Source organism: Canis lupus, chromosome 5, assembly GCF_048164855.1.
Source record: "Canis lupus baileyi chromosome 5, mCanLup2.hap1, whole genome shotgun sequence".
In the NCBI taxonomy this organism is placed as follows: Eukaryota; Metazoa; Chordata; class Mammalia; order Carnivora; family Canidae; genus Canis; species Canis lupus.
In genome coordinates this window covers 82,320,286-82,334,246 of record NC_132842.1, presented here as the reverse complement: position 1 = coordinate 82,334,246, position 13,961 = coordinate 82,320,286, and the positions used below count along the sequence as shown (strand labels likewise).

General features: G+C 60.9%; 1 protein-coding gene across 6 annotated transcripts in view; it reads right to left on the bottom strand.

Moving 5' to 3' along the window:
• Positions 1 to 534: 534 nt before the first annotated feature.
• FAM131C (family with sequence similarity 131 member C) overlaps positions 535 to 13,961 on the bottom strand; it is a 32,084-nt gene continuing 18,657 nt past the window's right edge. For 5 of the 6 annotated variants that reach the window (XM_072828200.1, XM_072828198.1, XM_072828197.1 and 2 more), the window contains 6 exons: positions 5,901 to 6,016; positions 4,529 to 4,564; positions 4,206 to 4,299; positions 2,589 to 2,771; positions 2,213 to 2,323; positions 535 to 1,451 (listed from right to left, as the gene is read on the bottom strand). In XM_072828200.1, the coding sequence (XP_072684301.1) occupies positions 1,162 to 1,451; positions 2,213 to 2,323; positions 2,589 to 2,771; positions 4,206 to 4,299; positions 4,529 to 4,564; positions 5,901 to 5,984 (798 nt within the window). In that variant the 5' untranslated portion in view covers positions 5,985 to 6,016 and the 3' untranslated portion in view covers positions 535 to 1,161. Of the gene's footprint in view, positions 1,452 to 2,212; positions 2,324 to 2,588; positions 2,772 to 4,205; positions 4,300 to 4,528; positions 4,565 to 5,900; positions 6,017 to 8,971; positions 9,351 to 13,961 lie in introns of those variants that run through there. The other variant, XM_072828196.1, reaches the window with a different exon arrangement.

Sequence of the window (13,961 nt, the reverse complement as noted above, 5' to 3'; positions counted from 1 at the left end):
CCACGGCTGGCCTGTGCCCCCTCCGTGGCTGGGAGACAGGGTAGGAGACCAGGCCCCCCACCAGGTCTTATGCTGCTTGTCCTCATGTATAGGAAGGACCTTCTGGGCCCCAGTGGCTCAGCGGTTTAGCGCCACCTTTGGCCCAGGGTCTGATCCTGGAGACCCGGGATCGAGTCCCTTGTTGGGCTCCTTGCATGGAGCCTGCTTCTCCCTCTGCCTGTGTCTCTGCCTCTCTCTCTCTGTCTCTTATGAATGAATAAGTAAAATCTTAAAAAAAAAAAAAAGAAGGACCCTCACCCAAGCAACAGCTCACCTGGCGGCCGAGCCAGGCTGATAAAGCAGCATCCCTGGGTGTCTCCTGGGGGCTCCGCAGAACCTTGGGCATCTTCTGTGGGGACTCTCCCGGCTGGGTGGCAGTAGGTCAACCACCTGTATGTGTGTTGGGGGGTAGGGGTCCTCCCCCAAGTCCCTCTAGAACCGCCTTACCCCAGGGGCCCAAGGACACACCTTTCCCCAGAGACCAGGCCAAGTTCATCCAGGTGAATCCACCACTTTAATGTCTGCAGAGAACCTTCAGGGAGGTGGGAGAGGGGTGCAAGGAAGGGGGCAGGGGCACCAGGGAGCAGGTGCAGAGAGTGAGGGACGGACAGACGCTCCAAAGACAGAGATCCTTGTGAAGGGAGCTGAGGAGCAGACACTTAGCTACCAGAGAGGTGGTCCCACCTCCGATGGGAGACACAAACACGGAGGGAGGGGAGGACAGGGCCCCGGGCTCAAGGCAGGGTCCCCGGGGCCCCACTCCAAGTGGGTCTCCCAGGTCCTTCTGTGACTGGCTGTCCGCTGCGGGCTCCCCCGGGCAGCTTGCCCTGTGCCTGCTGAGGGTCCTGGAGCTCAGGGAGGACAGAAACCCTGCAGGGGAAGGTGCTCGCTGGGGCCAGGTGAACAAAGAAGGGGGATTATGGCTCCCACTGCCGGGGCAGGTCCCCGGAGGCACAGAATGGTCCGCAAGGAGTGCTGGCCCCCGTCCCCACCGCACCCACCCTCTGCCTGCCCTGAGGGGCCAAGAAACACCAAGCCCGGACCCCAATGTCCTGATCTGCCTGGGCTGCCCACCGGGCAGGGTCACAGTATGAAGAGGCTCTGGGGCATACAGCCCCCTCCTCAGTTATAGAACACCTCGTCCTCCTCCTCCTCCGAGAGGGAGATGCTGTCCACCGAGGGGAGGGAGCCCTGCAGACGGGCCCCACCCTCAGGCCCCGGGGCTCGAGGCAGCCGCTGCCCATGCTGCGGTTCGGGGCTGGGGGGCTGGGTGCCCACAGCTGGTGTGATGGGGGGCTCGTCGGGTGAGGGCCAGCCATCGGGGGAGAGGCCAGGGGAAGAGAAGGCCAGAAGACTGTCATCCTGCGATGGGCCGCTCAGAAGACTGTCCTGAAGGTAGACGCTCTCCAGGTCTGGAAAGGCAAAGGGAGGAGTAGAGGGGTGTGAGGCACGGAGCCCCAGGCCCTACTCCTCACCCTCTCCTGGTGAGTGAGAGAAAGTGGGGGGTGGAAGGCCGGCCTCCCAGGCCTGCTGTGTCACTGCCGAGCTGTGTGGCCTCAGAAAAGTCGCTGAACCTCTCTGAGCCTGTTTCTCCCTGGGGGCTACAGGGGTGGTGGAGTGAGGGCCCGGTGAAGCCCTCAGGAGTAACCTGGAGCTCCAGAAAGGTGGTCCGTTGTGCCTGGTATGAAGGTTCAGATCCTGGCTCTGAGGGGCGCCTGGGGGGCTCAGTGGTTGAGCATCTGCCTTTGGCTCAGGTCGTGACCCCGGGGTCCTGGGATCGAGTCCTGCATCGGGGTCCCTGCAGGGCACCTGCTTCTCCCTCTGCCTACGTCTCTGCCTCTTTCTCTGTGTCTCTCATGAATAAATAAGTTTTTGAAAAATGGAGATCATAACAGGGCCTACTTCTTAGAGGTGTGAGGAGGATGAAGTGAAATGGCAACTGTAAAACACGTAACACGGTGAGCACTTAGTTCCTGACCTGTTATCATGCCTACGGCGCCCCGTGGGCAATGGGCAGGGCAAGGCTCCCCAGGCCCATCCCACAGATGCAGAAACCAAGGCTGAAGGGCGGGGGGGGGGGGGGCTTGTCTGAGGTCACAGTGCATCCGGTGGCTGGCACCCCCCCACCTGCTCTGCTCCACCCACCCTGCCCCGGCGCCCACCCAGGCGGTACCCTGGAGCTGGACGATGTCCTGAGGGCTGTTCTCGGGGTGCAGCTCCTCGTCGTCCAGCGAGGACCAGGCGCTCAGCGTGGCTTCTGTGATAGCAAACTGCTCAGCAACCCCTGGGGGTGGGTGGGTGGGGACAGCGAGACACAGCTCAGTGGGGACACAGCAGGGTGCCGGGGGCACCCTCAGCACCTCCACGGGCTGGCCCCGACCACCTCGCGCTCAGCCGGGCAGTCCATCCGGGCCCACCCAGCGCCCCGGCCACCCCACGGCACTGATTTGCTCTACCTCGACAACGCCCGTGTGGCGACCCTCGGTCCCCTAAGAACCAGAGTCCCAGCCAATCCCCGTCCCCAGGCTCCCCTGCCCCCACCCGCGGACCTGCGGCAAAACGGGCCTCGCGCAGCTCATCCGGCAGGCAGCAGTAATGCTCGTCGTCGGCGGGGGACAGCTCCCAGCCGGACCGCTGGGCACGCCAGCCCTTCCACTCGATGAGGTGGGCCACGCGGCCACGCGCCATGGCCGTGGGCTTTGTGATGTGGTCCTTGATGCTCTGCACCACCCCTGCGAGCACGGAGGGCAGCGAGTGACTGCACTGACACCAAACCCAGCCCCGGGCCCCACCTCCCCTGCCCCGGGCCCCCCGGTACCTCAGCCCCATCTCGTGGCCTGTACCCCACAACCATTCAGCGCTCGTACTCACCCAATGCCCTGTGTCCTCACAGCCTCATACCTATGGAGCCCTGACTCTATGCAAGTCCTCCTGCCCAACCGATGCCCGGGCTCACTTTGGGCTTGACCCACCCTGAGCCCCAAGGCCCCACCTCACTTAGGGGCTCCCCACCCCTGTGGAAGCCCCAAGCCCTCCCAACATCCTGCTCTCAGGCAACGGTCCCCTCCACTGGTGACTCTTCCCAGACCTGCCACACCGCTCATTCCCTTCTGTCCCAGAAGTTCCCTTCAAGGATCCACTTGAGATCCCCCCAGCCCTCTCCCTTTATCCATGAATTAACACGTTCTGAGGAAGCACCCCTTGTGCCAAGGCCAGTGCCAGCTCTGCTGAGGGGGAGACCTGTGTGGGATGCAGCAGACCGGGAAGGCTTCCTGGAAGAGGTGGACTGGGGTTAAGCCTTACAGGTAGGTTGGTAGGCTTGTAGGTACACTGGACAGATGGAGGCAAGCCTGGAGGCTATTTCAGAGATGAGACGAGGAGGAAGGCATGGCGGATTCGGGCATGGTTCCAGGACCGCCAGGGCTGAGACGGCGGGGGCGGGGGGGCGCTAAGACTGGGGTGACAGAAGAGGCCGGGGAGCCCCTCGGGGGTGACACTTAGGGCTGAGAGAGCCAAGCTGAGGACTCGAGTTTTCCTTCTAGCAATGGGGAGCCATGGCAGGGTAATGAGCACGAGCATGACAGGTTAGATCTGTTGTCGAGGAAGAGCATCCTATGAGGGGATGGGGCCAAGGATGAAGATGGGGCTCCATCAGGCACCCCTGGGGGGATCCAGCCAGAGAGGAGGCAGAGGCTGGGCAGTGGGGAGGCGGGCCCGAGGGGCTCTCGGGGGTAGGCCGCCTGGATGTGGACGCGGACCCAGAGGGCCGTCAGGCTTCAGTGTCTCTCCCCGGGGAGATGTGAGCCTGAGGTATGTGCAACAGGGTGTGAGCAGAGCCGGCCGGCCGAGAATGGCCTGGAAGGGGTGCTGTGGGTGACCCGGGGCAGAGGCTATGGTGGCCCCCGAGCCCCCTCTGCTGGCCCGCGTGCCCACCTCCCAGCAGGTGCCACTGCCTCCGGCCTGCAGCCCTCTCCGGAGCCTTGCCCTTAGCTGCCGGGAGCGGCCTCACTAGAGAGCCCGGGGGGGGCGGGAGAGCCGATGGCAGGTGACAGCCACACAGCCGCCAGCCTCCACGCCTCCGGCTGCAGTTCAGCTCTGCGCCCCCACAGCGAGGGACGAGGGTGGGCCGTGCTAACGCCAAGGCGGGAGGGGGCAGTGGAGCCTACCCACAAGGGACGAGGTGGCCAGAGCCGCCACGTTGTAGTTGCTGGAGCAGGACCTGGAGTCGGACAGGTAGCCGTTGGTGGTCTGGAAGCACCTCTGCGGGCAGGAGAGGAGGGGTGAGGAGGGTGGAGCAGACCCGCCAGATGCCACCTCCCCGCCACTACCATCCCCAGGAGGCCCCCTCCCCAGGGGGCCTGCCCACTCCACAGGCCCGACCCCCCCACCCCGCTGCTGCCACCAGGGCCGCCCCCCCCATGGCACCGCAGACCGATGGGCGATGGTGTCAGCTGCGGCTGACAGACGGGGGTGGGCAACGTGCACTGACCTGCCAAGGATCCCAACAGAAATCCATCTGTTTGTCCTAAAACAAGAGGAGAAAGAGGGTCAGGCAGGGCCTGGCACCCAGTGCCAGCAGCTGGCACACGTCCCGGAGCCCCGGGGGGGTGGCATGGGCCAGCCCTCTGCTACTCCCTGAGGCCCTGGGTCTGGCTCCTCATGGGTCCTGCCCTGACGTTCCCTTCTCATGCAGACAAAGACGTGCGGCAGGGGATGGGCCATGGCGCCTCTGCCAGGAAGGCAGAGGGGACGGGGGTAGATTAGATCTGGGTTCGAGTTCTGACTCTGCCCTTTCTACCTGGGTATTCTTACACTAGTGCCTTAGCTGCTCTGAGCATCCGTTTCTTCCTCCGTAAAACGATGATAAATGCCATTTATCTCAGGGGTTGTGGTGAAGCAAATGACATAACGTGGGCAAAGCGTCTAGCATAACACCTCGCGTGTGGCATGTGCTCAAAAAAAAAAATAATTATATGAACCAGTAGGTTTAAGCCACAACCTCTGGGGGTGGGGGTGGAAACGACACACCCCAGGAGGATATGAGGCCCCTCACCAGCTCTTCCTGATACATATGGAAAAAGAATGCCACTCTTGGGGAGCCTGGCGGGCTCAGTCGGTAGAGCACGTGGCTCTTGATCTTAGGGTTGTGAGTTTGAGTCCCATGTTGGGTGCAGAAATGACTTAAATAAATAAACTTAAAAAAAAAAAAAAGGACGTCTAGGTGGCTCAGTGGTTGACCGTCTGCCTTTGGCTCAGGGTATGATCCTGGAGTCCCGGGATCGAGTCCTGCATCGGGCTCCCTGCATGGAGCCTGCTTCTCCCTCTGCCTGTGTCTCTACCTCTTTCTGTGTCATAAATAAATAAATAAATAAATAAATAAATAAATAAATAAATAAATAAATAAATAAATAAATAAATAAATAAATAAATAAATAAATAAATAAATAAATAAATAAATAAATAAATAAATAAATAAATAAATAAATAAATAAATAAATAAATATTAAAAAGAGAGAAAGAGAGAGAGAATGCCACTCCTTTACCCTCCAGAGGGCAGGGCAGGCTGCTAAGGGGTGGTGGGCTGGTCAGGGAACTTGTTATCTGCAAAGCTGAGTTAATTTGGGTGAAAAGACCTCGAAGGTAGGATTCTTCTGAACAAGCCTGGTCCAGTCCCTGGATGCCCAGCCCGATTCAGACCTTCATCCACATGCATACCACACATCAGGGACTCTAATCCCACACCAAGTAGCCCACGAGGGAAAACTGGAAGAGTCTGGGCTCCCCGTGGAACAGTGTAGGGGACATCCCAGGAATCAGGGCCCAGGCAGGGGTGAGGGTGAGGAGCAAGAGGGACCAGTTACCTTGCCAGTGACATGGTCTGGAGCAATAGTAGGTTGGTGCCCGGAGGGCAAGTCCGGGTTCAGGGGGTCCGTGCCCTGCGGCATGGGACAGTCCTTGTGGGCACTTGTGAACAGATCTGGAAAAACAACGACAGGAGGAACTCAGAAAAAAACAAACAAACAAAAAAAACCATACTTTCCTCCTTATGAAGCTTGTTCAGGCCAGCCCCGAGGGATGGGCACTACTTTGTTGTCACCTGATGAAACAGGGTGTCGTCGTGTAGGAAAGAGACCCAAGCCCACGGCACGTGAGGCGTCCAGCCAGATCTGCCCCTGCCTGGTGCCCTCAGTGGGAGTCCTTCCCCCGCGGCCTGTTCTCCATTTTCTTTAATTCTAGCACCCCCTGGGCCAGCCACGACCACCTGGTCCAGCCTACAAGCTCTCCTCCACAGATGCCCTCGACTCCCAGCCCCGTCTGGTCTCACCCTCTGCCGGCCCCCAGCCCGGGCTGCATGTCGCTGGCCTCACACGGGACGTGGTCGGGGATCCTTCTACACGGCTCCAGGCCCCGCTGTTTGCTTCCCGTCAGGCTGCCTACCCGTGCGGCTCTCCTTCTCAAACCCCTGGGGGACGGGGAGCAGCACCCTGCCTGCACCTGCTGCTGGCTGCTCTCCCTCCCTCACTGAGATCCAGAAGCTTCCACAGGCCTCGCCCCACTTTCCCACCTCAAATCATCGCCCTGGCCGCATTTTGCCCAGACCATCTGCTTTCCCTCCTGTGACAAAGGAAGAACTGTCCCTACTCCATCCAAGACCAGCTCCCCTCGCCCTGGCGGCCCCCCCGGCCTGGCCTGCCTCCCCCCACCACTGCCCTGCACTCTCTCTCCTCTCCTCTGCCCATCTGCTGTGTCTCCCTCTTGGTCCCCAGCGTGGTGGCCGTAGTGTTTCTCCAGTCGGGGCTCTTGCCAGCATCCCTGCTCCCCCGACGCCCACCATCGAGCCCCCCACCACTGGGTCAGCGCCCGGCACCCAAACAGCCCCAGGATCTCCCATCCCTTAGAGACCTCCCGGCCCCTGCTTCCCCCCCAGCTCCGTCCGTGCCCGCTCCTCTGCCCGCTTCCAGGCCACACTTAGGGAGACTCGTGTCCGACCTCTGCTTTCTCCTCCACCCTCTCCGGGCCTTTCCTGAGACAGCCTTGGCTCACGTGGCCAAGCCCAGGGGTGACTTCTCGGGTCTCCTCACTGGCTTCTCAGCATCCCTGGGACACTGCGCCTCCCCCCCTCCTCCCCCTCCAGCCCTGCCCATCTCAGGGCTCCCCCACCCCTTCTCTGCTCCAGCCTGGCCCCTTCTCATCTCGGGGTCCCTCCCAGGACACCTGACCCAAGTGCAGCCGATGCCCACGTTTATACCCGCAGCCCTCACTGAATTGCCAGAATGCCCGAGAGCCTCTCAAGGAAACCCGGGCCCATCTTCCTCCACTTCTCCGATTTTAGAAAATGATGCAACAGCCCACCCAGCTGCACCAACCAAACATCCAGTTTTCTCTCACTGCTGCCTTTCCCCCCACCAGCAAGTCCTGCTGGCTCTGTCCGCGACCTCCATTCCAGCTTAGCCCTCTCCATCCCCACCACGGCTCCCCACGGCGGGGTGGGGGTACCACCCTCTCGCCTGGCCCACTCTCCACCCTCCCTCCGCACAGGGATGCTACAGGTCTGACTGCATCTTTGCTGAAAACCCGCCACTGGCTTCCTTCCATTGCACTGGAGGCGGGGAGCCGGCCCTCGGCAGGGCCTTCAGGGGCCTGCACGCCAGCCTGCCCGCTGTGCCCGCCACTCTGGCCTCCCTGCTGCTCCTCAAATTGTTCTTTGTCCTTTCCATCCCCAGATCTTCCTGAACCGTGTCATTCAGGTCTCAGCTCCAGGTCCCCTCCTCGGAGAGGCCCTCCCTGCCCCAGTCTCTCCCCATCACCGACAAGCCTCCTTTACAGCAGCCAGCGCTCCCGGACAGTTTTGTACTGACGTGGCCAGTCCCTCCTCACACGGTGCAGGTGAGGCCATGAGAACGGAGACCATGGCAGCCGGGTGGCGCAGCGGTTTAGCGCCGCCTTCAGCCCAGGGTGTGATCCTGGAGACCCGGGATCGAGTCCCATGTCAGGCTCCCTGCGTGGAGGCTGCTTCTCCCTCTGCCTGTGTTTCTGCCTCTCTGTGTCTCTCATAAATAAATGAATAAAATCCTTAAAAAAAAAAAGAGGAAGGAATTCATGGCTCAGCTTTCTAGATGGGAAACTGAGGCCCAGACGGGGATTCACCAGCTGGAGGCATCCAGCTGCACACGGCCAGTAGCTGGAAGTCAGGGTCTGAGCCCAGTTACTCTGGTGCTGAGGCTCACTCTCCTCCAAAGCACAAAAGGAGTTTTGAGGAGTTCTGTGGGGGCTCCGGGGCCGCACAGGAGAGCTAATGGGGGGAAGCTAATGGGAGGGGGGGAAGGAGAGGGATGTTGTGGGCAGGGGAGCTAATGGGGTGGGTGCCAGGAGAGGGGTGTCACAGAACCGTGGAGTCCGGGCTGTGAGGAGCAGGGAGGCGAGGCCTCGGCAAGACCCGGGTCCCAGTCCCAACACCCTTCTTTGGTTTCAACGACCAGGAGGAAGCCGACCAGGAGGAAGCCAAGGCCAGGGAGTCTCTGTAGGCTGAGGCCAGGTGTCAGGAGCCCCCGAGGCAGGGCTGGGCGCTCGTGGGTGGGCCGTGGGTGCTGGGCTGAAGCGCCAGCGAGGGGTCTTGCGGAGGTGTCAGCGGGAGGGGAGGACGGGGCGCCGCTGAGCCCCATGTGCTCGGATCCCTGTCCTGTCCTGTGCACCCACAGCCCCCCCCCAGTCCTTCGCTCCCACCTGGCGGCACCTGGGGCCCTTTCCAGGGGAGCCGGAGCTGAATGAATGCTGCCCTCTGCAGAGACCGGAGGGGGGACCCCAGACCCCTGGCTTGGGGTTGGAACCCAGAGTCCCCCACTCAGGCCGCCTCGTCTGTCCCGCTCTCCGCTCCTCTCCTGGTTCCCTCCAGCAGACCTCCCTCACGTCCCCGTTGTACCCCAACCCTCACTTCGGGCTCTGCTCCCGAGACAAGGGGGGAGGCTCTGGTGCCAGGTCGCCCCGTTCGGATGCCGCTGCCCTTCACTTCCTGCGGGACCTTGGCTGACCGCTCCGAGCCTCCATTTCTTTATCTGTGAAGTGGGCAGTGGCCTATACTTGTTCTCCAGGTCCTGCCTGCCTCCCAGGGCCCCGAACAGAACAACTGCCGAGGGTGGGGGGGAGCAGACTCCCTCCCGGAGACGGCTGCCACAGGCTCTGCTACCCCACCTCCCACCGTCCCTCTGACTCGACCAATGCCCCCCAAGAGCCAAGTGAGGGGCTCTCGGAGACTCCCCTGCAGAGATCTGGGACGTCTGCAAAGGAGGGGCGAGCATCCCCCAGCCCCGGGTGGATGTCACGAACCCCGAGAGCGGCCTGCCCTCCCTCCCCCTGCACGGCAAGGACTATGAGTTTCTCCAGGGTCAACAGGACACTGAGAAAGGTGCTTCCTACGAGGGCCGCCTGCAGGGCAAGGGGACCCCAGCCCCTAGAGGCTGGAGGGTGAGCAACTTTAGGGGGCATGGGAGTTGGGCAGGGGAGAGAAGAGGTTGAAGCAGGTCAGATCTCCCATGACAGGGGTTCGGCCATGGGCAGGCCCCCCAAATGGCCCCTTAGGAGAACTCACACATACTAACCTGGCACCTGTGCCCCCCTGCCTTGCACTCCAGCCACACAAATCACTCAGATGCACCCAGCAGACTCCTGCCTCAGGGCCTTTGCACTGGTTGTTCCTGTCCTCTAGCTCCAACTCTCTCCTCCCACAAAGCCACAGGTTCACTCCCTCACCATATTCAGGTCTTCGCTCAAATGTCAGAACCTTCTTGAGGCCTCCAGCCACCTTGTCTAATGGTACCCATCTTTTCCTACCCCCTGATTTTGTCGCATTCCTTTTGAAAAAAAAAAAAGGATTTTATTTATTTAACAGAGAGAGAGAGAGAGAGGGAGGGAGCGCACAAGTAGGAGGAGTGGAAAAAGGGGAAACAGGCTACCCACTGAGCAGAGAGCACAACAGGAGACTTGATCCCAAGACCCCAGGATCATGACCCGAGCCCAAGGCAGATGCTTAACCAACTCAGCCACCTAGGCGCCACGTCATTCCTTCTTTATGATGCCCGTCAGCACACGTTATGTGTCCGTTTCCTTGTTCACCATCTCTCACTAGACCATGAGCTCTCTGAGGGCTGGTCCTTGTCAGCTTTATTTGCCACCAGAGCCCTAGCACCTGCCACGGGGCCTGGCATGTTGCTCATTAAATTTTCCCTCAACACTGAGCCAGTGGCAGCCAAGAGAGACCACCAGAGCTCCAGATAAATAAACATATCTCGGCTGGGGTCCCTGGGTGGCTCAGGTCAGGATCCCAGGGTCCTGGGATTGAGCCCCACATCGGGCTCCCTGCTCAGCGGGGAGCCCGCTTCTCCCTCTGCCTCTCCCCCTGCTTGTGCTCACGCTCGCCTGCTCGCTGTCTCTAATAAATAAATAAAATCTTAAAAAAAAATCTTGGCCACTTTTTCTCAAGCTCCTCATGCCAGACCCCAACATGTCATAGGGGAGGGAGGCCAGCAGGGGATAAAGCCGACTGTGGCCAGTCCTGGTGGGAGGCCCGAAGGGAACACTCAGCAGGATGTGAGGTGGAAGTCTCCATCCACATCGGACCGGACTCAGGATCCCTAAGGGACTGGAGAGTTCTGAGACTGGCCTGCAGACTTACAGCCCAGCAGGTGCAGGAGGTCTGGATGAGCCTGTCTGAAACCAGAATGTTCCAGGTCCCTCAGAGGAGGTGTTGAGGTCGGGGGCGCCTCCTTCAGTGGCTCATGCAAGCCACTTACGAGCTCATGTGATTGAAAAACACAATAGAAATGAACAGAAAATACCAGAACCTAAAGAGGAGTCAGGTCAAGTGTTGTTTCAGGAAACTTAGGTTTAGACGGCGCAGGCATGCACATGCCGGCAGGGGTGTGCACACACACATCTGCGGTAAGAGTGTCCTAAGTGTGTGCTGGGTCGTGGTGCGAAATAAGTGTATTCCTCAAGGGCTGGAGTCAAAAACGTTTGAAAGTCACCCCTCCTCGGATTCCAGCGGGCGTACGCAGGGGCCGGCCGAGCTGCTGGCGACAGGCTGTCCCCAGGAACCCTGAGAGGTGCTGGAATATTTCTAGGGCCCCTGGGTCCCCGGAGGACCACAGGCCGCGGAGCAGGGGAGCTCAGCGCGGAGGCGGCTGGGAGGCGGTGTCACAGGCCAAGGCCCAGAGCGGACATGACTTGAACAAGGTCACTGGCCAAGGTGGACTTCGGGGGACTCCTGGCACTGAGCCCCCTCTCCGCCTTTCCTGCCCCGCCCCCTGCCTCAGTTGGGGTGCAGGGGCCTCCGCCAAAGCCGCCTGCTCCCCCTGAGGACTTGGGCCCCGTGATGTCACAGGCTGGTTGCCATGGAGACGTCAGGTAATGGAGCAGCCCAGGGTGAAATCACAGGCTGCTCTTCGCCCAGCTGGGACTGGCGGCCACGTCACCAGCAGCAACTGGAAAAACACAGTGTTTCATGTGGGGTGGGGGCTGGGGCCGGCCTGAGGGGACCCCTGGCCACTGCTACTGGGGCGCCTCCTTCCTCCCCAGTCCACACGCTACTCCAGCGACCTCGAGGCCTGAGACCCCTTCTCCGACCTGCCCCCTCCCCCGCCTCCCCTGGCCACAGCAGTGACAGGCCTCTGGTTGCCCTGGCAACTTGGAGGGGCCATCGGGATCCTTCAAGGAGAGGAGCGTCCTCCAGACGTCTCCTCCGTCCCTCTGCCTTCAAGCAGAGCTCTCTTCTGCCTACCAAGGATGCTCCCTGCTTCTCACACCAGCTCCTCAATCTGCTTTCTAGAGTCCAACCACCCAGACAGTTCCTCCTGAGCTCTAACCTCAGCCCTCTCGCTGCAAAGCTCCCACCCTGGTTTCCTCTGCTTGCTCCTAGGATGAGCCTGCAGCTCTAGCTGTTCTTTGGTGCCCAAGTCCCAGCCCGTTAGTTAGTCACTGTGGTTGCCGTCTGCCCCCAGAGTGTCCCCCGGGGCTCTGCACCCCAGGAGGGCAGAGAGGGCCCAGGGTTAACCCTGTCCTTTCCCAGCAGCCCAGAGAGGGTACACTCCCTCTTGAAGGCACAGAGTAACAGAGCAGCAGCCTGGGCCCAAACCCCTCGCCCTGCCCCTCCCTGGACAGCCGCAGGCCTCCCCTCGAAGCTTCTCAGGACCCCTGTGGCCGCCTCCTCCAGCCAGCCAGCCGCTCCCCTGGTGTGTGCTGCCGCCCGCCCGCTGAGCTCCAGGCCCCGGCCCTGCCTCCGGGGAGAACACAGCGGGCCCAGTGCTCCCTCTGCAGCCCCTGCCCCGGGTCTAATCCCGGCTTTTTACCGCCACCCAGGACCCCGGCACGCGCTGTGGCCCGTGCGCTGTCACCCGGGAGATGGGAAGGGCTGCCGGGGCGGAAGCACCTGCCACAGCAGGCACTCTAAACCGCAGCTGCTCCGACCCTCTCCGCCCCCAGACCCGCTCCTCCTTCTAGACCTCGGGGACAGATCGTGGTCACCCCTGCTCTGACCTCTGGTCCCGCCCCTGGGGCTAGAGCTCACCCTGGGGGCTCTGCAGAGGGAGGCCACCAAGAGTGAGCCCTTGGCCTCTCTGCCCGGTGAGTCACTGCCATGACAGCAGGCTGTCCCTCTGAGCTGGGCAGAGGCCCAGCCTCAAGTACCCTCCGGGTCCCCGGGATGTTTGTTTATAGGCCACCAGGGCCACAGCGGTAACTTCATCAGTGAGTTGATGCAGCACAAGGGGGCCCATTTCTATCCCCAACCAAGGTTAGAGGGAGACAATGGGCCCTTCTCCAGGACCTTCCACACACCTCAGCTCCTTTCTATGTCCTCCACCATCCCGTGGCTCTGTCTCTGTGGTGAGCTATCCTCGAGCCCATCCTGCTCCCGCCTCACCTCCTCCAGGCAGCCTGCCCGGATTGGCCTCAGCTGTACTAGGCTACCAGCAGTGTGAATGAGCAAAGTCTGGCCTGCAATGATCTGCTGCTACTATTTATTGAATACCTACTATGTGCCAGGCACCGTCCTCGGCCTTTTCATCCATTATCTCTCGTTTAACCCTCACCAAAACCCTGCAAAGTAGGTCTCATTATGCCCATTTTACAGATGGGGAAACTGAGGCTCAGAGACATCAAACCACTCCTCCAAGGTCACCAGCTAATAAGTGGCAGAGATGGGGTTCAAACCTAAACTAGTCTGAAATCCCAAAGCTTGCGCTCAAACCACTGACCAGCGCTGACCTCCTCAGGCTGTTTTTCTGTGCATGCGTCCACGTCCCTGTCCTGCATCCCCCATTAGACTACTCGGGCAGGATTGTGTCTCTCTCCTCAGACAGTGAGCTCCCAGAGGGCAAGGCCCCATCTGCTCTTTCCTTGGTCTCCCCTAGTGCCCATGTCAGGTCACTCACTCACTGGCTCTGCAGGGGCCAAGGTGAGACAGTGCTGGGGGAGTGGGAGGGGGTCAGGGTCAGAGGCCCTGGTTACCGGGCGGTGGCAGGGGGGCTCTTCCCAGACCCTTCAGAGCTGGAGGCTTCTCCCAGAGCAAAGAGGTGTCTGACCTTGCAGAAGAAAGACCTCGGTCCCCAATTTCTGCCCTCATAAGCCCTGAGGCCCAGTGCACTGAGACTCCCTCGGTGAGGCCAGAAGGCCAGTGGGTTGGCTGGAGGACAAGGCTGGGACAGGCGGGCCCAGGGGGGCCAGAGGAGAGGCTCCAGCGCCAGGGCATGGGGTGGACCCCGGGAGCCCCGGGGGCTGAAGAGACAGGTGTAGATATTAACTTCCCCTGTTCCGTACACCAGCGTCACCAGCGGTGGCGGCAAAGCCCCGACCAGATACCAACCACAGGAGTTATTTCAGAGGGTTGCTTTTTTTAAGCAATGGTCACGCACTCAGCGCCTCTCTCACGC